The sequence below is a fragment of the Macrotis lagotis genome, chromosome 8 (assembly GCF_037893015.1).
Source record: "Macrotis lagotis isolate mMagLag1 chromosome 8, bilby.v1.9.chrom.fasta, whole genome shotgun sequence".
NCBI lineage: Eukaryota > Metazoa > Chordata > Mammalia > Peramelemorphia > Peramelidae > Macrotis > Macrotis lagotis.
Genome location: NC_133665.1, coordinates 102,376,594 through 102,401,057, shown reverse-complemented (window position 1 = coordinate 102,401,057; position 24,464 = coordinate 102,376,594). Strand labels below are relative to the sequence as shown.

The window sequence follows — 24,464 nt, the reverse complement described above, 5'->3', positions numbered from 1 at the left end:
AGCCTGCTGTAACTATCCAGACAAAAGAAGAAAGAGATGATTTCTGGAATGACAAGTACAGGGAAGAGGGAACCTCTAAGGTGGGAGAATATTCAAAGGGCTAGATAAGAGAAAAGGGGATAATTCCAGAGTCAGGACTATACTAAAAATTCTAAAAATGTTATAAAATGAGAGTCTAATAGAGATGATTCATAATAGTGATAATGGTAGGATTTATAAATGGTTAGCATTTATATTGGGTTTTAAAGTTTGCAAAGTACTTTTTATAAATATTATCACAGTTCATCTTCACAACAAACCTGGGAAGCAGGATGAGGAAAACAAGGCAAAGCAATTTGCCTAGGTCATAAATCTAAGTAAATGACTGAGATCAGATTTAGGTCTCCTAGCTGCCTGAATTCCTCCATTTCCTAATTTGTAAAAGGAAGGAATTTGGCCAAGTGATCCCTAAGATTCCCTTCAGGAGAAGCATACTGAGTCCTATAACTGCTAAATTCAATCCAAAAGAACAAACATGTAATAAACACTATGTGCAGGAAGGATCCTAAATAAACAAAAGTGACACAAGACTATATATTTTTGTAATTCCTTCCTCATGGAAAGTTTCAAATAAATAGATAGTTTAAAAAAAATTGTTGTGAGAACACATCTAATTTTTTTTTAGGTTTTTTTTGCAAGGCAAATGGGGTTAAGTGGCTTGCCCAAGGCCACACAGTTAGGTAATTATTAAGTGTCTGAGACCGGATTTGAACCCAGGTACTCCTGACTCCAAGGCCAGTGCTTTATCCATCACCACCTAGCCGCCCCCCACATCTAATTTTATAGTGGGAGGTAATAAGAAAATTGGCTCTACTCTCATAGAATGAATCCAACTTTGCTTGAATAAATTTGTTCCATAAGGCAAAGCCTCTTTTTATTGTCTTCCTGGTTTGTTTGACTTGAAAGGGGTAGAGAGGCTGGTGGATGTATTAATTCTGAGTTAAATGCTTGGGTTGGGAAGGGCAAGAGAAGTAACCAAGATGAAGACCTAGTTAAGTGGTTAGGTGAAGACAATGCTGAGCTTGGAGTCAGGAAGATTCAAATTCAAATCTTGTTTTTGATACTTACTAGCTGTGTGGCCTTGTGCAAGTCACTTAACTTTTCTCGGACTCAGTTTCTTCATCTATAAAATGAAGGTGTTGGACCCGGCAGTGACTCCAGAGCTATCATCCCATGAGCAGTTTCCAGGTTATCTATCACATAGTTCTACCATCCATCAATATGATGCATTATGAAACTTCCCCCACTACAAAAGGTCACTAACCTTTGAGGCTGAGATGGAAGGTGACCTTCTGGCCTCCAGCCTCACAGCTGTATTCTCCAACATCTGCTTTCCCCACCTGCTGCACCACCAGCTGCCGGCTTTTGCCCTTGGTTTCTAGATGAACCTTCTGGCTTGAGCTGAGTTTTTTGCCATCCTTGTACCATGTCACCTCTGTCTGAGCCTGGGCCAACTCACAGCTCAGAATAGCACTTTCCCCGGATACCACCTGCACCTTATTCTGTCCCTGCTGCTCCTTGGCAAATACTGATGAAGGTTCTAGGGTAGGGGGTTGGGAAAGAAATGAGACAACCTTATTAAGTCTCCTGAGATCAGATCAATTCTGACTCTAGCAGATTTCCCCCTCCAATTCACCCTTACTTTCCAACTCTTCTCAAGAATAGGAAAGGGATAGTCCTAATTCCTCATACAGAAAATGACTAATATGTAAATATGTTAAACATAAATGTACACGTACAATGTTCACTAGGGAGTGGGAAGGGAGGGTGTAAGAAAATTGTGTAACTTATAAATATGCATATCGATATGTATTGAAAAATTTTCATAACATGTAATTGGAAAAATAAAAAACATCAACTTAAAAAATACAAAAGAAATAAGAAAAGGGGAAACAGACAAGTTTGGGCCTCCTGTCTCTTTCTCCCTATGCCATCCTCTTTTTAACACTCATCATCTCTTCTTTATGTCTTAAGTCTTACCACCCACAGGAATAATTTCATTTCATACATTGTGATTTCAATAAATAGTAAGAATCATAGAGATAGGGACAGCTAGGTAGTACAGTGGATAGAGCACCAGCCCTGGAGTCAGGAGTTAATAATTGCCTAGCTGTGTGAACTTGGTCATTTAACTCCACTGCCTTAAATAAATAATAATTTTTTAAGAAAAGAATCATAGAGATAGACAGGGACTTAGTATAAATAGACCTAGGGATAAAGGGGACCATAACTTAGCACATGGAACTGTCAGAGATGAAAGAAATCATAAATTCCAAAACATAAAATGCCAAGCCCAGAAAGAAACTGAATGACCTGCTAGTCCAATGTTTTGAGGAAACAGAAATACAGAGAGGGAAAGAATCAAGTGACAGGTGATCAGAGAGAGGGCTGGAACCAAAGATTTTAAATAGTTGTGTATAATAAACAAAGGGTCTAAGAGGACCCTCAGATAGGGGTCAGTATGGAATGGAATCCCCTTCCTTTATCCTCCCTCCCCCATTTGGATTGGGGTTTCCTCAGTTTGAGGGGTGAGAAAGAAGCAGAATCTGCTAAAATTATTAGCTTAATGAAATACCAGGGAAAGGAAAAACAGTAAACACTGAAGTAGAAGCTAACATTCAGCCTACCCCACAGTAACTCATATCCATTCACATATTTATCTACCCAATACCTGCTTAATTACTCTTAGTAATATTTGGTTTCCCTGTTTTCAGGGAACTCTGAACTTATTTGGCTTATGGGCTAAGAAAACAAGAGTTAGTTAAGAAGTTTAGCCATGAGTAGGATCCCTATGCCCAAAATGAGGTCTGTTTTCTATATTCTTTTATTAGAATGTAAGTGCCTTGAAGACAAGACTATTTTTGAGTTTTTTTCATTAAATCCTCAGAATCTGCACACAGTGAGGAGAGGGTAGTAACAGGGACTAGACCTGTGATTACTAATAATAAAAATCATTATAATGATTTATAGTTTACAGAGTACTTTATAACATGTTAACTCCTTTGAGCTTTGATTTGATTTCCTTGGTATAGGGCCTTTCTCAAGTGATACTATTCCCTCTACCAATATAGTTAAGGACTTTCGCTGTACCTTATAGTCTTAAGAGAACTGTCCAGGGTACTTGAGAGGGTTAGGTGATCTGCCCAGGCTCACACTGCTAGTATGTATCAAAGATGGCGTTCAAACTTAGGTCTTCCTATTTTCAAGGTTAGTACATTATTAACTGAACTGGACAACTTCTAATAAATAGTAAGGGTTTAATCAGTGTTTAACAATTAACTAATTGATTAATTCTTTCCCAGAAGGGAAAGAAGAGTAGCAGCTTGGAACCTTGGACCACCTCCACCTTCCCTCCCCAAGGACCTTCTCTTACCTTGAACTCGAACATGGAAAGTGACATGATCATCCCCAACATGGCAACTGTAAGTGCCCTGGTCACTCTGGGTCATACGCTGAAGAATGAGGGTCTGTCGAGTACCCTGGGTGTGGATCTCTGTCCTCTGGTCTTTCTTCACTTCTTTGTGCTCCCTTTTCCACACCACAGTCCCACCAGCCTCAGATACCTCACAGGACAGCTCCAGCTGCCCTCCAGGGCTGACAATCACCTCGGGGGGTACTGTTGGCTTGTTGATAAATTTCACTGCTTTATCTGTATGGGGAAGAAGAAAGGAGGTGTCAAAGGAGAGAAGATTCTAAAAGAGCATCCTTTCCAATCACTGGATGGACTTAATTTACGGTAGCCCAGGGCAGCTAGGTGGCATAGTGGAGATGGAGTACTAGACCTGCAGTCATGAAGACTCATCTTCCCAAATTCAAATTTGGCCTCAGAAATTTACTAACTGTGTGACCCTGAATAAATCATTTAACCCTATTTCCCGGGGCGGCTAGGTGGTATAGTGGATAAAGCACCAGCCCTGGAGTCAGGAGTACCTGAGTTCAAATCCGGTCTCAGACACTTAATAATTACCTAGCTGTGTGGCCTTGGGCAAGCCACTTAACCCCATTTGCCTTGCAAAAAAAACCCTAAAAGAACAAACAAAACAAAACCCTATTTCCCCTCAGTTTTCTCATCTGTTAAAACAAACTGGAGAAGGGAATGGCAAACCACTCCAGTATCTCTGCCAAGAAAACCTCAAATGAAGCCACAAAGAGTCAGACACAACTGAAACAACTGAATGACAATAGCTGGTGTATGATCTGAATAACAATGGAATTGAGTAAGAAAAATTTAAACAGAAAACTTCAAGTCAATAAAATGATTTATAAATGCCCACTATGTGCAAGGTTCTATGTACTGAGGTCCTAGGGCACAAAGACAAAAACACTCACTATTGAGAGGCAACACAATGATCATGGAGATGAGGTTGAAATCCAGAACACTTGGTATTCAGGTCCTGTCCCTTTACACATTCAACCTCTAAGTAAACCATCAGAATTCCTGGATAACTCTCTGAGACTTTAAATTGCAGATCAAGTGCTGATCTGAGTGCAGATGAATATATGAAACCATCCCTACCCTCAAGGAGATTCCATTCTACTAAGAGATATGGCCTAAATATATGTAAGTAAAATGAATGCAAGGTAGGGTTAGGGTTAGGTAGTTAGGTTAGGAAAGTGAAGAAGAGATCAAAGTATTTGAGGAAACCGTGAGGAAGAAGTGAATAAACAACACTCTCAGCTAGAGCAATCATAAGAGCAATTGATAAGAGGTGAGGAGTATGTGCATTCCATAGGTAGGGAGGGCAGGTTGAGTTTGGTCAAAATGGAGTGTGTGACATAGGAGAACAGGACACAAACTGGGAAGAATTACAGTGTTCTAGAACAGTGATGTTTCTTGTGCCATCACAAACATTACATAAGCCCAAAGCTTCTATATGCAGCACCCTCCTCTAGGGATCTATCCCAGGAGTAGCTCAGTTAGCACCATGGAGATAATCAACAATAGCTGGCTTCAAAGCTTCATTATTGTTTGTTCTTATCCTCTACATGATGAGTGAGGATCAATAGGAACAACTGCCTGGACCAACAGATACACCCCAAAACACCTCTTCACATACACACCACAGGAAAAGGAAATCCCTTAACAGTCACCATAGTCAGCACTGAACCTTCATCTCCAAACCTCTACCAGTGTCTTTTCAGCTCTTGATTCACTCACCAAATGTTCTGCTTATCAGTCAACAAATATTTATGAAGGGCCTACTAAATGCCAGATACTGTGATAAGCCTAGATCTGGTTTCAATGGTCACCAAACTCCCATCATATCACCATTAGTCCTCTAAATAATCTATGGGATGATCACAGTAAAGTCATAACTTCTCTAGGTTTTCTTTTCTTTCAATCAAATCATCTCTCAGAGTTCTCCCAGCTCTAAATTATATGATGACCTAGATCACAAGATTTCCTGCTAGAAAGAGTCTTAGGGGATCCAGGGGGTCTTAATCTAGAGTTTATGATTTTGGTTTTTTAAATATACATATATATATTGCTAATTCTTAAAATATAGTGGTTTTCCTTATAAAGTTCTATATTTTATTTTATGCACTTAAAAGCTTTATTCAGAGAAGTGATCCCCAAATGTCACCAGACTGGTAAAAAAAAAAAGTGAGATACGAGAGTTTGACCCCAATTCCCTCATTTAGTCATAAGGAAAGCCAAGGGCCAAAAAGGTCATTTTTATTACTTGTTCAAAGTTGTAAAAGAAAGCCAAATTGTACTATGGATTAAATGCTAAACCTACAGTTTCAAATAGGACTTCAGACATGAACTACCTGCCTTAATCTTTTTCTGCCTGGGTTTCCTCATCTATAAAATGGGAATAATCATAGGGAATAATCAATCTTAAGATTGATGTGAGAATAAAATGAGATGATTGCAAACCACTGAGCAAACCTTAAAAGTACTATATAAATGTTCTATGAGCAAGGCAGATTTGAAGCAGCTCAAAGGAAATGTGAGTTGCCTAAGTTTAGAGAATCCCCCCAAGTGTTCACATGGACTATTTGTGCCAAACCTGTGGTAGAGCATTCCAAGCTTGCCTTGGCCTGACACCATAGTTGGACACACTGTAACTTGTCTCTAACATAATGACATCGTTTTGGTCTTCTTCAGTAACAAAGGACAAGAACTAAATCCATTGCCCATACTAAGTCATATTCTCTCACTATTTCTTTTCCCTTGTAATAATAAAAAAAACAATAATATTATAACTAATAATCATGACTTTATAATAAGCCACAACTAAATTATTTCAATAATATTTAATAAAAATTATAAATTTTAAATTATTTTATTTCTTTAAATAGTTTTTATTAATAGTTGATTGTAGTAAGAAATAAATAATTCGTAATAATACTATTATTGTTGTTCAGGTATGTCCATGACCCGATTTGGGTCATGAAGATCCAACAAGATTGCAGTAAAGATACTGGAATGGTTTAGCCATTTCCTTCTCCAGCTCATTTTACAGTTGAGAAAACTGAGGCAAACAGGGTTAAGTGATTTGCCCCGAGTCACACAACTAATGAATGTCTGAGGCCAGATTTAAACTCAGTAATATGAGTCCTGGTTCCCTGGTTCAGCACTCTATCCACTGTACTATCTAGTTGTCCCAATAATAATGATAAATGTTAAAAATTATCTAGAGGGTGGTTTGTTTATTTTGTGGGGATTTAAGTACAATTTCACTGATTTAGGGAATTTCTATGAGGAGATTCCTCCTTATCTGCTCTATAGTTTATGGTCTAGAGCATGGGTGATCAACTTTTAGCTCTTCTAGGTTGCATTGTCCAACAAAAACTTGTCAAGGGCCTCATATAGAATTTATTTATGACTACAATGTAATCCATATAACCAATATGTATAAAAATAAAATGTAATAATGCCGCATGAACGGGCTTTGAAGGCTGTCTGTAGAGTGGACCACAGGTTGGACACAACTGGTCTAGAGAATGACTGGGAGCACTGAAAAAATAAGTTGACCTTCCCAGGGTCAGACAGCCACTATCTACCAGAGGCAGGTCTTCCTGACCCTAATGCCAGTTCTCTATCTATGCAAGCTGCCTCTCAGAACTGTACAGAGCTTCAGGGTTTGCAATTCCTCCATTATGTTTCCCCTTGTAGAATCAATGAATCTCAGAGTATTAGAAGAGATCTGAGATCTCTTATCTGATGGGAACCTCCTCTCCATATCCTCCCAGTCACTTGTGACTTGTCACTTGTGATCTTCTCTGAAGATCAACTGGAAGACCTCCAAGAATGGGAGATTCACTACCTCACACGATAGTCTAGTCCATTTTTAGACAGTTCTGATTCTGCATCTCTGCATCTTTTACCCAGAGAGCTCCTAGCTCTACCTTCTGAGGCCAAGCAGAGCATGTCTAATGTTTCCTATACCTGAAGACAGCAAACATGATTCTTTCTGTGGCTCTATACCTTTCCCAGTCTACCCTGTAGCAAACTATCCTTACTTGTATATATGTCATAGCCCCACCTCCCTTTAGCCTATAAACTCTATCAGTTCAGGGATTATTTGATTTTTCATTTCTATATGGCTGTCAGCACTTGCAGCTTACCAAATAGTAATAGTGCCTTCAAGAAAACATTTGTTCTGTGTCACATTGAACTAAACAGAAATAAATTGAATCAAATTCAATTGAAGACACCTTTACAACTGTCCTCCTGAGTCAGACAGGGCAAGAGAATAGAGTCTTCTTTAAATGAGTCACTTTGTGTGATCATTCCTACTAGACTTCTCTGACCAGAAGGATCCTCCCAATGTCACCCAACTTGCCTTATGTCACTATGAATAAATGTAATTAACCAATATATTCCCATTGTGGGTGAGGATGCTTCTATTTCCTCAGTCACCTCTACCTCTCCTTAAAAATCTCTTCTGCCAGAAAGCCCTTTCTCCAGTCTAACTTCAGTCTTTAATGCTGTATCCTAAGCCATTTTTCTTCTTGTTGAGTCTCCCATGGAGACTGAAAACAGCTGCTCTTCACTTGCCTTAAAATAACAGTCCTGCCAGGTTCTTCCCATTTCATCTCTACTCTTCCAACCTTCCAATCCACCCCCCAAGCCTGGCTCCAAGGTGACAGATCAGTCAGCTGAAAGGATCATGTTTCTAATAGTTTCTCTTTTCTGATTCCCTCAAGGGCCTTCTCAGCTGTCCTGGGAAAAGACTTTTGGTGACACAAAGTAACAGGTGGAAGAGATGAAAAAGTATAACTGACCATAGAGAAGATAGGTGAGCTGCAGGTTTGGGGCTAGAGGGCTAAGAAATTAGGAATTGGGTGGCTAGGTGGCACAGTGGATAAAGCACTGGCCCTGGAGTCAGGAGTACCTGGGTTCAAATCCAGTCTCAGATACTTGATAATTACCTAGTTGTGTGGCCTTGGGCAAGCCACTTAACCCCATTTGCCTTGCAAAAAAAACCTAAAAAAAAATAAATTAGTAATCAAGAGCCCTGATGACCCATTCTGGTGGTCAGGGAGATCTGTTAATGTTGCCTTCAGTGAAGGGAAGTGCTGACCTATGTTTAAAAGCCCTTTCTATGTGTTTAAAGATTCTGACCAGGTTTTATAATTGGTTTAGTTTCTATTTATTCTTTTTTTTAAAAAAAAAAGTTTTGAATTAAAGTTCAAGCTTCTAAAACTCTCTAAATTCTGTGTGGAAGAGAGGTTACTTTTATTAAGGGATCAGTGTATTCACATTAATCACAAAACACTACAAATAGCAGCTAGGTTCCCTTTGAAAACAGGGAGATTTATCTTTCCTTTAAATGAGTAAAACTACTGCCTCCCTCCTGATTGGGAAGTAAATCACCTGGCAAAGAATCTTGTCAGATAAAAAACTAACATAGAAGACATATGGTATTTTTGATTATAAACTCCAGATTCAGTTGTTTGTGAGGAAAGAAGCAAAGAAGAAGAGAGAAGAGGAGAACTAACAGAAATTACAAGAGTAATTACAAGGATATTTATTAATTTATTAATATATTTATTAATATTATTTATTATTGGGATGGCTAGGTGGCACAGTGAATAGAGCACAAGCCCTGCAGTCAGGAGGACCTGAGTTCAAATCCAGCCTCACACACTTAATGATTACCTAGCTGTGTGGCCTTGGGCAAGCCACTCTACCCCACTGCCTTGCAAAAACTTTTTTAAAAAAGAGTAAAAAAATTTATTTATTATTAAGATTTATCAATTAGCTGTAGAAATAAAAATTTGGCTAGAGCTTTATGGTCTGCAAAGCACTTCACAAATATTATCTCATTTGATACTCACAAAAACCGTGGGAGGTATTATCCCCATTATAGAGATGAGGAAAACTGAGGCAGGAAGAGGTGAAATAACTTGCTCAGGGTCAGGCAGCTAGCTAGTTAAGTATCTGGGGGTGAATTTTAACTTGGATCTTCATGACTAGCTACCAGCATCCTCTCCACTGACCAGTCTAATTGCCTTATGGAATAAGAAATCCTTATGGAATGAGAACAGGTCTATTTACCCAACTGAGTTCTTACATCATGGTAGCTAGGAAAAAACTGTTTAGAAGTAGTCTAACTCTAAATCCCAGAATAGTCAGCATTTTGGTTGAGGCAGAAAGAAACATTTTACTGAAATCTGGAGGAAGAAGGGAGAAGGATGAGAATCAGAGAAAAAATAAGCTATTTGCTTAAAGAACAGTGAAAAAAGGTCTGAACTGTGCCTTTATCAATTTGATTTTGATTTCTTTAAATCTCTAAATTATATTTTCTATGCAACTCTTACACTTTACTATTTTTAATGTAGCAAGGTAGAAGGGGGCAGTTAGGTGGCACAGTGGATAGAGCCACCAGCCCTGGGATCAGGAAAATATAGCAAGGTGATGATATTATATGCCCCCATTCTTTGTGGTGAGAGGTTTCAGGATGGCTATCTTTGTCATTAAGATGCACTTCTCTGTAGCAGGATATGAGACTCTGACTCCTTTCTGAAGGGCACAAATTGGAACACCCTCCTCATCTTGCTGGAAGGCCAAAGAAGAGAATGCCCCACAAAGAATCTCAGAAGTAAAGGACTCAAAAAAGGGACTAATACTGTTTTTACAACTCTATTGAAAGTCTGCCCTCCTGCTTCTTATTGGCCAATTCTTCAACAAAAAACATAATGAAGGGTCTTCAAGGGACCAATCAGGAGTTACAATTTTATTTACATAAATAAATTTATTTTTTTATTTACAACTAGCTCTATGCCTTTCAAGAAAGAAGGGGCAGCTAGGTGGCACATGGATAGAGCACCAGCCCTGGAGACAGAAGGACCTGAGGTCAAATTCAGCCTCAGACACTAAAGTTATCTAGCTGTGTGACCTTGGGCAAGTCACTTAACCCCATTGCCTTGCCAAATGAAAGAGAGAGGCAGACAAACCACAAGACCAGTTCTATGAGGTGCCCCTTTCTGACAAAGGTCCAAACCCTATAATTTCCTCATGAAAAATGGGGCATGTAATTGATGTGAAGTTCTCCTCATGACCACCCTGCTATATTAAAATAACAGTTTATTGATCAGGGGTTGCTCAGGTTAACCTCCTACCACATTAATAAGAAGATTTTTTTATTCTTATTTTTAAACTATAATTGATCAGAAAAGCATGCTAAGTCTCTCTCTCTCTCTCTCTCTCTCTCTCTCTCTCTCTCTCTCTCTCTTTCTCGTATAATAGTGGCTGGTAGGATGGCAATGCCATGACTAAGACCTATGACAGCAGTATACTCAAGTGGTGGCAAAAGTGTAAGCCCATAAAATTAAGTGATTATGGAGACCCCATAATCCCCAAATATCCAAATCAGTATGTCTCTCCCAAATTTTGGGTCCCTCAAAGATAAGGGCAGGCTCTGTGTTTGGTACTCTTTACCCTACTTACTGTAATGCCATATATATTTACAAGATTTTAAAAGACTTCCAGATGATGAGGCTAATGCAAATGGTAATGGTGATGGTAATGTTAATAGTAAGCACCAGAATGGGTTCCACTAAAGGATAAGAATATGAAAAGGAGAAAGGAGAATAAAAGAAAAAAGAGAAATAAAGGAAAGCACTGGCAGACAATTGAATAAGAAAAGAAGGGTTAAGATTAGAGAAAGAAAGGAAAAGGAAGAGTCCCTAAGAGTCAATGCACTTTTATATTAACCATTTGCCATATTCAGGGTCCATTTTTCCACCCAGATTTCTCCCTACTTTCCCACTACTCACCAGACACCTTGAGCTTGAATTCCAGTGTGTCTTCACCAACTCTGCAGGCATATGTGCCCTCATCCTGCTTGGTGACCATGCCCACCACCAGGCGGTGTTTTGTGCCCTTGTCTTCTTGGGAGAGACGGTGGGAACGACTGAGTTCATTGCCATCCTTATACCAATGCACCTTCACATGGGCCTCTGATGTCTCACACTCAAATTGGGCCTGGGCCCCCAACACAGCTTCCACATATCCTCCTGCTATCTCTTTATGCAGGAAATGGACAAGATCTGAAACCATATGGTCAACAAGGTAAGTGTCCTGAGAAACTGAAATTAGATAAATATTAGGGGAGGATCAGGAGTGATGAGGCAGTCGCCACTGAAATACCATTAGTCACCAAAGATGATTGCCTTACTATTTAGAGAGGTATTTCTCATTGCTCAAAATCTTGCTTTCAAATATTTATCATTATTAGAAGCCTTCAAGCCCAACCTCTCACCCAATGCAGGAATCTCCTGTTCTTCAATGCTGGTAATTACACGGACCTCACTACCTTATAAAGGAGTACATTTCATCATGGAAAAACTGTACAAATTTTTTCCCTCAATATCGAGTTGGAAATTTGCCTTTATAACTTATCTTCAAAACAATCTAATCTGTTTTCCCTAATATAAACCCTCCAATGCTTGAAGACAGTAATCATGTCCCATTAAAGTATTTTTTTTCCTGGTTATATGTCTTTTGCTTTTTCAGCCAAACCTCAGATGTGGTTTAAATATCCCTTTTCTAGGGACAGTTAGGTGGTGCAGTGGATGGAGCATAAGGCAACCTGAGTTCAAATCTGATGTCATTAATAATTACCTAGCAGTGTGATCTTGGGCAAGTCACTTAACCCCATAACCTTGCTGTTTTGTTTTGGGTTTTTTGCAAGGCAATGGGTGACTAAGTGACTTGTCCAAGGTCACACAGCTAGGCAATTATTAAGTGTCTGAGGTTGAATTTGAATTCAGGTACTGCTGACCCTAGGGCTGGTGCCCTACCCACTGCACCACCTAGCTGCCCCAAACCTATAGCCTTGCAAAAACAAAAAACAAAACAAAACAAAAGATCCCTTTACTATTCTGGCTGCCCTTCTCTGGACGTGTTCCACTCTATCAATGTCCTTCTGAAAATGTGACTTCCAGATCTCAATGTGTTGCTTCAGTTGTAGTCAGACCCTTCCCTGCTCTAGGCACAATGTCTCTCTCACTGTACCTTAAGATCTCATTCATATTGTTAGCAGCCTGCTTATATTATTGGTTGACCATCAATAAAAATCACAGATCTCTTATTATTGTTGAATGAAATTAATTATTAAGTATTCAAATACCCAATTAAACTTGCTTTGCAACTATTTACATTTAAACAAAATGCCTTCATGTGATTGTTCTGTTACTTTTTCTTGTATAATTTTTTTAAGATCAAAAATATTGAGAGGGATTTTTCAGTCTATTCCAGATTTACCAAGATGAAGTAAACATAATACTTAAACACACTCCTTGGAAATCATTGTTCAGTTGTATCCAAATTTTTTTGGAAATAAATCTATCCCCCTCCCCCCCCAACCTCCTTGCCCTCATTAAGGTTAACTACTTTCTTTTAGGAATCTCTGGAAAAGATTAGTAATGAAGTTAAACTTCCAGACAGTGTATTAAGAGGGTAACCAGACTTAGAACAGAAAATATCTTAGTCTGGTTAAGGTCATTTTTCACCATTGACCTGAATGAATCTTTGCAGAGTCAACCATGCCAAATTTGATTTTTAAAACTTCCTTCGTATTTTTTCTTTATTTCTCATGGTTGTTTCCCCCTTAGTTATAATTCTTCTTGTACCATATGACTAATATGGAAATATGTTAAAAATGACTGCACATGTATAACCCATATAAGATTGATTGCTGCTATGGAGAGGGGGAAAGGGAAGGGAGAGTGGTAGAAAACTGAAATCAAAAGCTTGCAAAAGGTTGAATGATGAAAGCTATCTTTGCACGATACTGAAAAATAAAACAAAACAAATAAATACATTTTCAAAAAAAAATGATTCTCCAGGATTCCTGGACAGTTTATGACTCTCCTGTTTCCTGAACTGTTCCCCAAAACTCTGAATTGTTGCTCAAGCTCAACTATGAAATTTCCTTTCTTAAAGAACCCTGTAAGAGGCGGCTAGGTGGCACAATAGAGAGAGCCGTCAGGAGGACCTGAGTTCAAGTCCAACCTCAGACACAATAATTCCCTAGCTGTGTGGCCTTGGGCAAACCACTTAACGCCATTTGCCTTGAATAAATAAAATTTAAAAAAAAAACAGCCATATGATCTAGGTGGAGGGGCTCATTAGCGCCAGAGACTGAGGATCTAAAGCTGGCCAAAACCTGTGTCCCTCAGCTGCCGAAAGCCTCCGGGGAGGAACCGAAGCCCCGGCCCGCGACTCCGCGTCCAGAAGTCATGGGGGCGTCTTCCTTGCGGGGCGATGGGTCGAGTGACTTGTCCAGGGTCACACGGCCGGGCGCTCCGGGGCGTCCCGGGGCGGATCCGCGCCCCCCGGCCCCACGCACCTTGCACGCTGCGCCGGTGGGCGACGCGGGCCCCGGGGCCGAGGCGCTGGCAGAGGCCGGCGTCGCCCCGCGCCACGTCCCGCAGCTCGGACTGGGGCCCGCTGGCCCGCGCCCGGCCGTCCTGGAGCCGCGTCACGGCCGCCGGTCCCCCGGCTCGGCCGGGAGCCGCGCCTCCTCGTGCGGCCGGGCCCGCCTGGCTCCGGCTGCGGCTGCGGCTGCGGCTCGGCTCCGGCTCCGGCCCCGGCCCCGGCCCCGGCCCCGGCCCCGGCCCCGGCCCCGGCCCCGGCCCCGGTCCCGGCTCCCGGGCGGGGCGCGCGCGGGCGGCTGGGGGCGGGGCGGGGAGGGGGGCGGGGGGAGGCGGTAAGGTACCCCCCGAAACGCCCGCACCCTCTACTCGTGAGTCCCCGCAGGACACTTCTCCCGCTTCGGTGGAATCTCAGATCCGGCCCAAAGCCAGCGCTGGGCCATCCACACAGGAGACATCTTTAACCCCTTCCTCTCCCTCTCGTCTCAAACCTTGTCAACTTTACTTCAGCCTCGTCTTTCACATGCGTTTAGTGAGGATTCACATTTAGATAGTGTTTCATGATAAATAAAATGCTTTCTTCAGAATGGTCCGTGGAGTCAAATATTTTTACCCTCATTTTACAGATGAGTTGAAGGGACTTGCCCAAGGTCACACCGTGTGTACATCAGGAAAGGGAGAATGAAAACCAGGTTCTCTGACGATAAATCCAGGGCCCTTTCCATTCCGATACTGTGTATGTCTTTGGTCATGTAAAGCAGTATTCTACAACAGGGGGCACATAAATAATTTGGAATCTGAAGTGAATGGAGAAAGGAAGCCCAGGAGGGGCTCGGGAGGAGGGACCCACAGCCCCTACCTAGCAGATCTCCCTGAGCTCAGGTTTGCTGGGAAGGAGGCTGAAGTCCTACCTTTGACCTGCATCCGGATACTGCTCTCTATGCCATTGGTCACAAATTTGAGTTGGGCGCCGTCCAGGTTGGCGGGGACCGGGCTGATGGTCAGAGAGTGCTGGGTGCCTTTGCAACGAATCACATATATGTCACTGACTGGCAGGGCTCGCCCATCCAAGAACCACTCGCCAGAGGAAGCCATGGTGAGGTCCACAGTGAAAGTCACCTCACCGCCAGCTACCGCCTCAACGGCTCGCAGGGGCGTCTTCACAGCTAGTTGGGGTTCTGAGGGAAAATGAGAGGGTCAGTCTTGGAGAGGAGCCCAGATCAGTGACACAGGGAAAACCACTCACACAGTCTGCTCTCCCCACCCATCTCAACTAATTTATGTCCTTCCACAACCTTCAAAACACAGATCTAAGCCACCAGTGCCCCCACCTAGGAAGAACAACATGCCACCCCTAACAATAGCATTAATTATTTGGGCATCTGGGACGGCTAGGTGGCGCAGTGGATAGAGCACCAGCCCTGGAGTCAGGAATACCTGGGTTCAAATATGACCTCAGACACTTAATAATTACCTAGCTGTGTGGCCTTGGGCAAACCACTTAACCCCATTTGCCTTGCAAAGGGAAAAAAAACCTAAAAAAAATTATTTGGACATCCACCTAGAACAGATGTCTTAACCTGGAGTCCAAGGGATCCAAGGATAGAATCTAAGAGGCCTGAGAACTTTGTTGGGGAAAAATTTAATTTTTATTTATAATAATAACCCCTAACTAAAAATTTAGTATTTCCATTATGATACAGGTGAAAAAACATGATTCTGAAGACAAAACTGACGGGGGTCCAGGACACAATAAAAGCTAAGAACCGCAGTCTAAAAATATGCCAGCTCTGTAATGGACCCAAGAAGGCTAAAGTCCCCCTCCAAGTGGCTCTTCCAGTCCTGTCCTCCCTCCTCCATCCCAAGGACACCAGAGAATGATCCTGGGCAACTCAAGTGAATCCTAGATTGTAAAGAAGGTCCCTAGTGCCATCCACAGAGCCAGAAGACCTTCCACAACATCCCTGACCAGGGTCACTACAGCATTTGTTTGAACACTACAATGATGAGGAACTCCCTCCTGGAGAAGCTAATTCTGATTTTAGACAGTTCTAACAGATAACAAGAAGTTTTCTTTATGTACAAAATCATGACAATTCTGTTCTCCAGCCTGTATCACCTCTTAAGGAAATAAGGCCCCCAAAGAGCCATATGCCAGAAGAAATGTGTCCTAGGGCTAGGCCCCCAAGCCCCTTCTCAGAGACCTGAGGGGAACCAGTGACCAAACTTTGGGAAACACCTTCATGGCCCTCCTCTCCATCCCCTTCAGAAGTTTCTAGACACAATCTCCATTCTTCATGAGCTCCCCTTGCCCTCTTATCTCGCATCAATGAGAGGATAGGGTTGCCTGTATCTAGGGCACCTGGCAGGTTTCCAGGATGCCAAGGGACTGAGTGGGAAGAACTTGGGGGGCCTGGAGGAACCTGGTATGATGTCACTGGGGGGGAGGGGTAAGGGAGCAGAAGCCAAGAAAGGAACAAAAAAACATAATGTTAATCAGAACTCCCATTTCTAAGCCTCTTGACCATCTACATGTTTTTCATGACAAACCTCTGAGGTCGGCAGGCTAGGGAGTATCACCTCCATTTCACAGAGAAAGAAACTGAGCCTCCAGGCCATGAAGTGACTTATCCAGGGTGGCAGAGCCAGGATTTCAGGCCAAGGTCTTTTGGTTCCAAGTTCAATGTTTCACTGCTCTGTCCTCAGCCGCCCCTCCCACCTTTCCCCCATGGCTCCCCATTCACAATGAGCCACCACACTCCCTTACCCAGGTGGATAGTCCCTGGAAACTCGAGGTATGGGCCCTGGCCAAAGCTGTTCACAGCTGCCACTCGGAACTGATAGTCTCCGACCTCAAGAAGGCTGCCCACAGTCACCTCGAGGGCGGAGACTCGCTCTTCTTCATGGCACCGGGTCCACCTCTGGGTTCCCAGTCTCCTCTTCTCCACAAGGTAACCATCGATGCCAATGGGCCGGTCTAGCTGTGGCGGGGACCATCCAAGAGTCACGGAGCTGTCTGTCTTGGCTTTCACCACAGGGTCAGAGGGGGCTTGTGGAGGAGGCTTGCTGGGGGCTAGAGAGAAGGGCACCCACACACAAATACATAGAGAAGAAAGGTGTGTAAAGGTTAGTCACTTCTGGGGAACCCCCCTACCCTCACTCCAGAGATCAAGACAAGAAAGTCCTTCTTACAACCTGGGATATTTATGAGGTAGAATGGAAAGAAGTTAGGAATTCAAGAATTCTAAGAATTGGAGGTCCAACCACCCATCACTAACCACCCCTGAGCAAGAATCTTCTCTATAGCTTTTCCAAGGGACCTCCAAGTTTGTTCTTGAATACCTCTATTGATAGGGAGTTCACTACCTCCTAAGACAGCCAGTTCATTCCACTGTTAGACTGATCTCACAATGAGAAAGTTCTTTTTCCCTCACACTTATTACATTGTCTAAGATGACAAAAAGGAAAATTATCAATATTGGAGAGGATGTGAGAAAATTGGGCCATTAATGTCCATGGAGCTATGAAATGATCCAACTATTCTGGAGAGCAATCTGGAACTATACCCAAAGAGCAATAAAGTAAAATTTTGATCCAGAAATTCCACTACTAGATCTATATACCAAAGAAATCATAAAAAAAAACAGGAAAAATCTTACATTTTCAAAAATATTTATAGCTCTATTTGTAGAAGCAAAGTATTAGAAATTGAGGGGATGCTCATGAAGTGGGGAACAGCTGAACAAGTTATGGTATATGAATGTTGTGGAGTATCATTGTTCCATTAAAAGATCATGAATAAGGGCAACTAGGTGGCACAGTGGATAGAGTACCACCCTTGTTCTATCACTGAGACCATCCAGAATGAATCTTCTCTCTCTTCTTTATGACAAACCTTCCTCCTATAAGACAGGCTTTCCTCATTTTACAAAGAATATTTAGTCCCAGAGAAGAATTCAAGAGTCTAAGAAGGGCAGAATTGAGATTAGAAGCCAGGTACCCTTATTACCACATTTATGTCATTTCCACTAAACTGATTTATCCCCTGATACCCTCATGGTGCTCTACTGAGTAGTCCCTAACACTTTAGTATGAATAAATTTACTATAGGCTCCTTCCCAAAGGGAACTTGGAGAAGCCACCTCCCAGACCCAAAACCAGAAGGGTGACATCAGGGACTTTGAGAAGCCAGTATAGAAACCAAAGAGGGAATATGGTATAATAGGAATGGCACAGTGCTTGTCATCAGAACTAGATTTAAATCTCAGCTCTGACACTCACCAGCTAGGTATGTACCTCTGACTGAGTCACTTTCTGAGCTTATTTCCATATCTGTAAAATGAGGCTAATAGCCCAGGAGACTGTCTCCTTCTTTGTTCTCCTCTTTGTAATAGGAGTCATTAGGATTAGAGTTGGAGGTCCCACATCACACCAGGCAGGTGACCAGGTCAGGTTGTCAGTATGGGAGGACCAATCATGTCTGTTTCAGGAAAGAGAGGGGGAGACGAATAGTGGGAGCTATGGGATCATAGGATCTGGGATCAAATGGAGAAGATTTAGGTTTAGAGCTAGAAGGGACATCTAGCCAACTTCATTTTACAGATAAAGAAACAGGCATGATGAGGATCGAGAAAGGCAGGATTTGAACTCAAGTCCTCTGTTTCAAAACCAATCCAAACCCTCCACTTTTCAGACGGGAAAACCAAAGCTGAACGGGACTTGCCCAAAGTCTCTCAAGTAGTAAATAACAGAGCCAGGATTCCATTGGCATTCAGTCTTTCCTTCTCTAAATTCAGATATCTTTCTGGGATCAGTGTCCAGAAAAATCTAATGCTTTCAAAGATCCTCAAGGTGGGGGGAACCCCAAATGCTAAGTTTTTCACTTTAAATTCAGGTTCCATTCTGCAAGTTAGGAAGTTGGATCACCCAGAGGCTCAGGATGCCTAGATTCTACTCCCTGTCCCCTTCTCCTGTCTAAGGCCTCACCGGACACAATGAACTGGGTGGAGGTCCTGCACTCGCCAGCCAGGAAGGCAACCTCCCCAGCATCCTCTTGACAGCACTGTCTGATGGTCAGTGTATGGCAGGTGCCCGTGGATGTGATGGTCATGCGATCCCCAGCCTTGACCTCCTCCTGGTTCCTCAGCCATTGGATAGGACCAGCTGGCTCTGCCAGCTCCACACAGAAGATAGCTATGTCCCCAGAGAGTACCATGGTCTTCCTAGGGAGCTTCTTGGTGATGTTACCTGCAGGGAGCAAACAGGGATCAGGGGAGAGGGCAGAACATTCTAAGTCTGCTGTCTACTTTCTTGGGGGTCCCAAATACCCACTGAGCACCAGGAGCCACCAGAGATAGGCCCAACCCCTGCTCCAGCACATGTGGACCTACCTTGGACAGACAGCTCAGCAATGGTCCTGCTGCCCTCCTTCATCTCACAGATGTAGACGGCATCATCATCCGTGGTGACATTCTGTACAGTCAGCCGGCGCCATGTGCCTTCCTCTTCGATGTTGTACTTTTTGCTTTGCTGCAATCTGGTCTCTTCCTTGTACCAAGAGGCCTCTGTTGCAGGCAGGGGCACCTCGCACTGGAATGTGGCAGCCTCCTTCTCCCGGACCTCCAGGTCGTGCAGCTTCTTTTTGAAGGGTACAGTGGGCTCTAGGGGACACGAGGAGGGGGAAGAAAAGAGAGAAGAGATATTTGAGATACAGACTCTGAGACCAAGACATACAGAGGGAAATAGGCAAGGGAGATGTCCAGAAACTGACCAATGGGAGAAATGAAAGAAAGCGACCCCCACAAAATAAGGAGTAGGGGGCAGTCAAGGTAGTGACCCCCAGAGACTCAGAGAGTGAGGATGCAGATGAGACAAGAAGAAGAATCCAACAGGACAAACTCAGAAGGCACTGGACTGGAGGAGGATGAAAAAGCATGGCAGATGGACTGGAACCACTACTGCTGACCAAGACCATATGCCTGCCTCCTGAAGGAACTTCCTTCCTTCCTTCCTTGACCAGCCCAGCTTACACAGACTTTCCCCTCTTCTGAACTCCTAAAGGAGCTTCCATCCCTGGCCTATACTCTGGCTCTTGTGCTGGCATGATCCACTTTAGGGCTTCTTTCTCCTAATTCACCATCAGCTTTTCCAGGGCAAGGATCTGGTGTCCTCTCCTCCCTCAAACAGGGCCAACTTAGGAAAGGGTTGATTGACTAAATTGTGGATTTACTTCCATTCTCAATTTAATGATTTTTTTGATTCCTTTCCCTTTGAGCCCCAAGGGGCTCTTCCTCCCAACTTACTTCTAATGATTTCTCCAACTCCTTGAACCCATATCCACAAATGCCACTCTAGCTCAGGACCTCAGAGAATCTCAGAAGCCCACTGATACAATAATCCATTCTGTAACATCCTTACCAAGTGGTCATCCTATCCTTGTCTGAAGACCTCCAAAAGAAGTGAACTCAATCACTACCTCTAGAAGCAGCCCATTCCACTTTGGGCCAATACTAATTGTTAAGATGACTCTCCACAATACCCCTATGCCCCCACTCTGCCCTGCCTTCTGAAACTGAGAACAAATCTAACTCCTCTTCCATAGGACAAATCTTCACTTACTTGAACCCAACCATCACCTCAACAGGCAGCCTGGGAAATCATAATAACCTAATTAGTCTCATCAAACCATCCTCCATGTACTCTTTGAGTAATCTTCCAAGAGATTATTTCTTTCCCTTCTCATCTCCTCCCAGTGATTCGAGTATAACTTATGATCCTGGCACTCAAGGCCCTTTACAATCTGGTGCCATCTTTCTTTTTTGATATCACTTTTCTTCAAAGAATCTATGTTTTCAAATACTATTGGCAGTCTTCCATCCCTTGTTTTGTCCTTTCTCACCTCCAGATCTTTTCTACTGAAATTCTTTCCAAGAAATCCCTCCTCTGGTGGCCAACTCTAGTAAGATGAGCATCAGTTAATATAATTCTCAGAGAACACCCACATAATCCATCCCTGTGTCTCCCAAAGCTTACTCAGATCTGGTAAATTTCGTGCTCAACAAGCAGAGTCTTCTAGAATCCAGGCTCACCTCCAATCCTCAATGAGACATCAGAGGAGGAGCTAGAGCTGAATAGATGTGTCCTCAAACAATGGATCTTTATGTGTTTCTCTGTTGTTGCCTTTACTAAGAACTGAAAGTGTGTTGAAGGAGCTCCCTATTGTTAAGAAGTATCTAGAAAGCAGATTCCAAATTTCTGCAAAAAGACATTGATTCTTGTTGATGAGTGAACCCAGAACTTCAGAATAATCCAAGTCACTACCTACTTTGGCAATGAGAACCACACTTCACATAGGGAGTACTCATTCATGGATAAGATTTACACTCCAAAAAGATCTTGACAGCATAGAATGGCAACCAATTGACAAATGGTCAAAGGATATGCAAAGGCAATTTACAGATGAGAAGATCAATCCAGTCATATGAAAAATTGCTCTAAATCATTACCTATTAGAGAAATGCAAATAGAAGCTTCTCTGAGGTACCACCTCACACCTCTCAGATTGGCCAATATGACCTGAAAGGATAATGATCATTGTTGGAAGGGTTGTGGGAAATCTAGGACACTACTACATTGTTGGTGGAGCTGCGAACTCATCCAGCCTTTCTGGAGGGCAATTTGGAACTATGCCCAAAGGGCAACAAAAATGTGCATACCCTTTGATCCAGAAATACCACTACTGGGTTTATACTGTCAAGAGATGATGATAAAAGGGTAAAAACATCACTTGTACAAAAATATTCATAGCAGCCCTGTTTGTGGTGGCAAAGAATTGGAAATCAAGTAAATGTCCTTCAGTTGGGGAAATGGCTTAGCAAATTGTGGTATATGTATATCATGGAACACTATTGTTGTATTAGAAACCAGGAGGAATGGGAATTCAGGGAAGCCTGGAGAGATTTGCATGAATTGATGCTGAGTGAGATGAGTAGAACCAGAAAAACACTGTATACCCTAACAGCAACATGGGGGTGATGATCAACCTTGATGGACTTGCTCATTCTATCAGTGCAACAATCAGTGACAATTTGGGGCTGTCTTCAATGGAGAATACCATCTGTATCCAGAGAAAGAACTGTGGAGTTTGAACAAAGACCAAGGACTATTGCCTTTAATTTAGAAAAAATCTGATATCTTATTGTCTGATCTTGTTATCTCTCTCATCACATTCAATTTGGATTAATGTATACCATGGAAACAATGTAGAGACTGGCAGATTGCCTTCTGTGGGGGGAGGGAAGTAAGATTAGGGGGAAAATTGTAAAACTCAAAATAAATAAAATCTTTAAGTATAAAAATAAAAGGACAGAATGGCAAACTGAAGTTAACCAGATGGGAGAAAAAAAAAAAGAAAAAGAAACAAGATGGCTCTGACATCTACTTATTAGGTGACCAAAGCAAACCCCTTCTTTTCTCTAAGATTTCACTTCCTCCCTTGTGAAGTGATAATAATTAACCTACCTATCTCACAGAATTATAAAGAGGGCAGCTCTTCACAAGTCTTAAGGGGCTGTAAAGCAGCTAGGTGGTACAGTGGATAGAGCACTGGCCCTGGAATCAGGAGGATGGGAGTTGAATCCAGCTTCAGGCACTTGCCACTTACTAGCTATGTGACTTTGGGCAAGTCCCTTAACCCTGACTGCCTCACATCCAGGGCCATCTCCAATCATCCTGATTCCTATCTGGCCACTAGACCCAGATGGCTATAAAGGAGAAAGTGAGGCTGGTGACTTAACACAGCATCCCCTCACTCAAATCCAATTCATGTGCTTGTCATGGCATCACCTGTCCTGCTATCATGGTCTTTCTTCAAGAATGAAGGAGAAACAACAATAAGGTGCTGTGGAAATGGGAGTTCTTATAAATGTTAAGTCTTGCCCTCTACATTTAAAAAAATAGACTGCAGAAGAAATAGCTAAAGGGGATGTATCTAGAAACCATCTTAAGTGACAAAGACCTGAGTGTTCAAGTGGACCTCAAGGCCACTATGAGTCAAATGTATAACTTGGCAGTTAAAGAATTCATGCTAGTGGTCTTTTATCTTGGTCAGACTGCATCCCAGAGCTCATATATTCAATTACGAATACTTCATTTTAGGAAACACAGAGGTGGATGATGAGGATTAGGAAAGATTTTGGTACCATTTTAAGAAAGTATTGATCGAAACAACTGGGAATATTTAACCTAGAGAAAAGATGATAAGAAGGAAGGGATATGATCATTATCTTCAAGTATTTGAAGAGACTTTTGTACAGAAAAGGAGTGAGACATTTTTTGAAATAAGAGTTGGGCAAACAGTAGAAATATAAACTAGGTAGTAGATACAATGGCTAGAGCATTGGTCTTACAATAAGAAAGACCTGAGTTCAAATCCTGACTCAAACACAAACTATGTGAACCTAGACAAGTCATTTAACCCTCCCTCTACCTCAGTTTCCTCATCTGTCAAGTGGGGATCACCTAACTCCCAGGATTGTTATGAGGCCCAAAAGATGTATATGCAATGCATTTTGTAAACTTTGAAGTACTATATAAATATCAGCTATTATGTTAGTTACTAAATAACAAAAAAAAAAAAGACTGGTTTCAATTCAGAATAAAGGAAACTTACTGATTACAGGGGTCCAGGCATGAAAATGATTACAACAAGGAAGTAATGTGTTCTCCATCACAGTAGACTTCCTTTTAAGGAATATTGTAGAAGGAATTTCTGCTCAGGTTTGGGCTGGCTACAAGATCCTTGGGATAGTTAAGAGGTGCAGTGGATAGAGCAGCGGATCAGGAATCAGGAAAACATCCTCACAAATTCAAATCCAGCTTCAAATACTTAACTAGCTATGTGACCCTGGGGCAAGTCACTTAACCCTGTTTGCCTCAGTTTCTTAATCTGTAAAATGAGCTGGAGAAGGAAATAGCAAACCACTCCAGCATCCTTGCCAAGAAAACCCCAAATGATGTCATAAAGAATCAGATTCACCTGAACAACACCAAGGAGATCTCTAAGACCCTTCTGATCTCTGAAATCCTATAGTTTTATGAATGTCTCCTAAAGGCCTTCAAATGTTTACTAGTCTGCCTATCCTCCTTCCCATAAAGGCAAGTCATGATTGTTAAATTGTGAGCTCCTCAAAGACAGGGGTTATCTTGTGCCTTCTTATTTTATTCCCCCTGGGTAGCACAGCAATTAATTAATCAATTAATGCTTTAAAATGCTTATCGTCTGCACTTTGCATCAGACCTCTACCAATCAGCTTTTCCAATGGTTTCTAATTTTTCCCTTTATGTCTGGACAAGGCTGGGCAGTTTCTGTCTTACTCCCCAAGCAAACCTTCCAGTCCCTTCATCTCTGCCCAGATTTCTCCCACAGTTTCTGTTCTTCCCTCCCTTCCATACTCCATCTAAAATCAATCCCCCTCCTCCAGGAAGCTTTCCCAGAGTACTAGATATCAATCACACCACTGACTCTAACTTCCCCATAGTCTTAATGGCTGAGGCTTCTACAGTCTATCAAGAATGTTGTAATCACAAGGAGG

The 24,464-nt window shown here is 42.2% G+C and overlaps 1 protein-coding gene across 22 annotated transcripts in view; it reads right to left on the bottom strand.

The window, feature by feature from the left end:
* OBSCN (obscurin, cytoskeletal calmodulin and titin-interacting RhoGEF) overlaps positions 1-24,464 on the bottom strand; it is a 342,539-nt gene that overhangs the window by 295,462 nt on the left and 22,613 nt on the right. For all 22 annotated transcript variants that reach the window (XM_074197796.1, XM_074197800.1, XM_074197799.1 and 19 more), the window contains 7 exons: positions 19,263-19,532; positions 18,859-19,119; positions 16,640-16,945; positions 14,784-15,050; positions 11,272-11,544; positions 3,413-3,688; positions 1,304-1,579 (listed from right to left, as the gene is read on the bottom strand). In XM_074197796.1, coding sequence (XP_074053897.1) covers positions 1,304-1,579; positions 3,413-3,688; positions 11,272-11,544; positions 14,784-15,050; positions 16,640-16,945; positions 18,859-19,119; positions 19,263-19,532 — 1,929 coding nt within the window. The remainder of the gene's footprint in view (positions 1-1,303; positions 1,580-3,412; positions 3,689-11,271; positions 11,545-14,783; positions 15,051-16,639; positions 16,946-18,858; positions 19,120-19,262; positions 19,533-24,464) is intronic.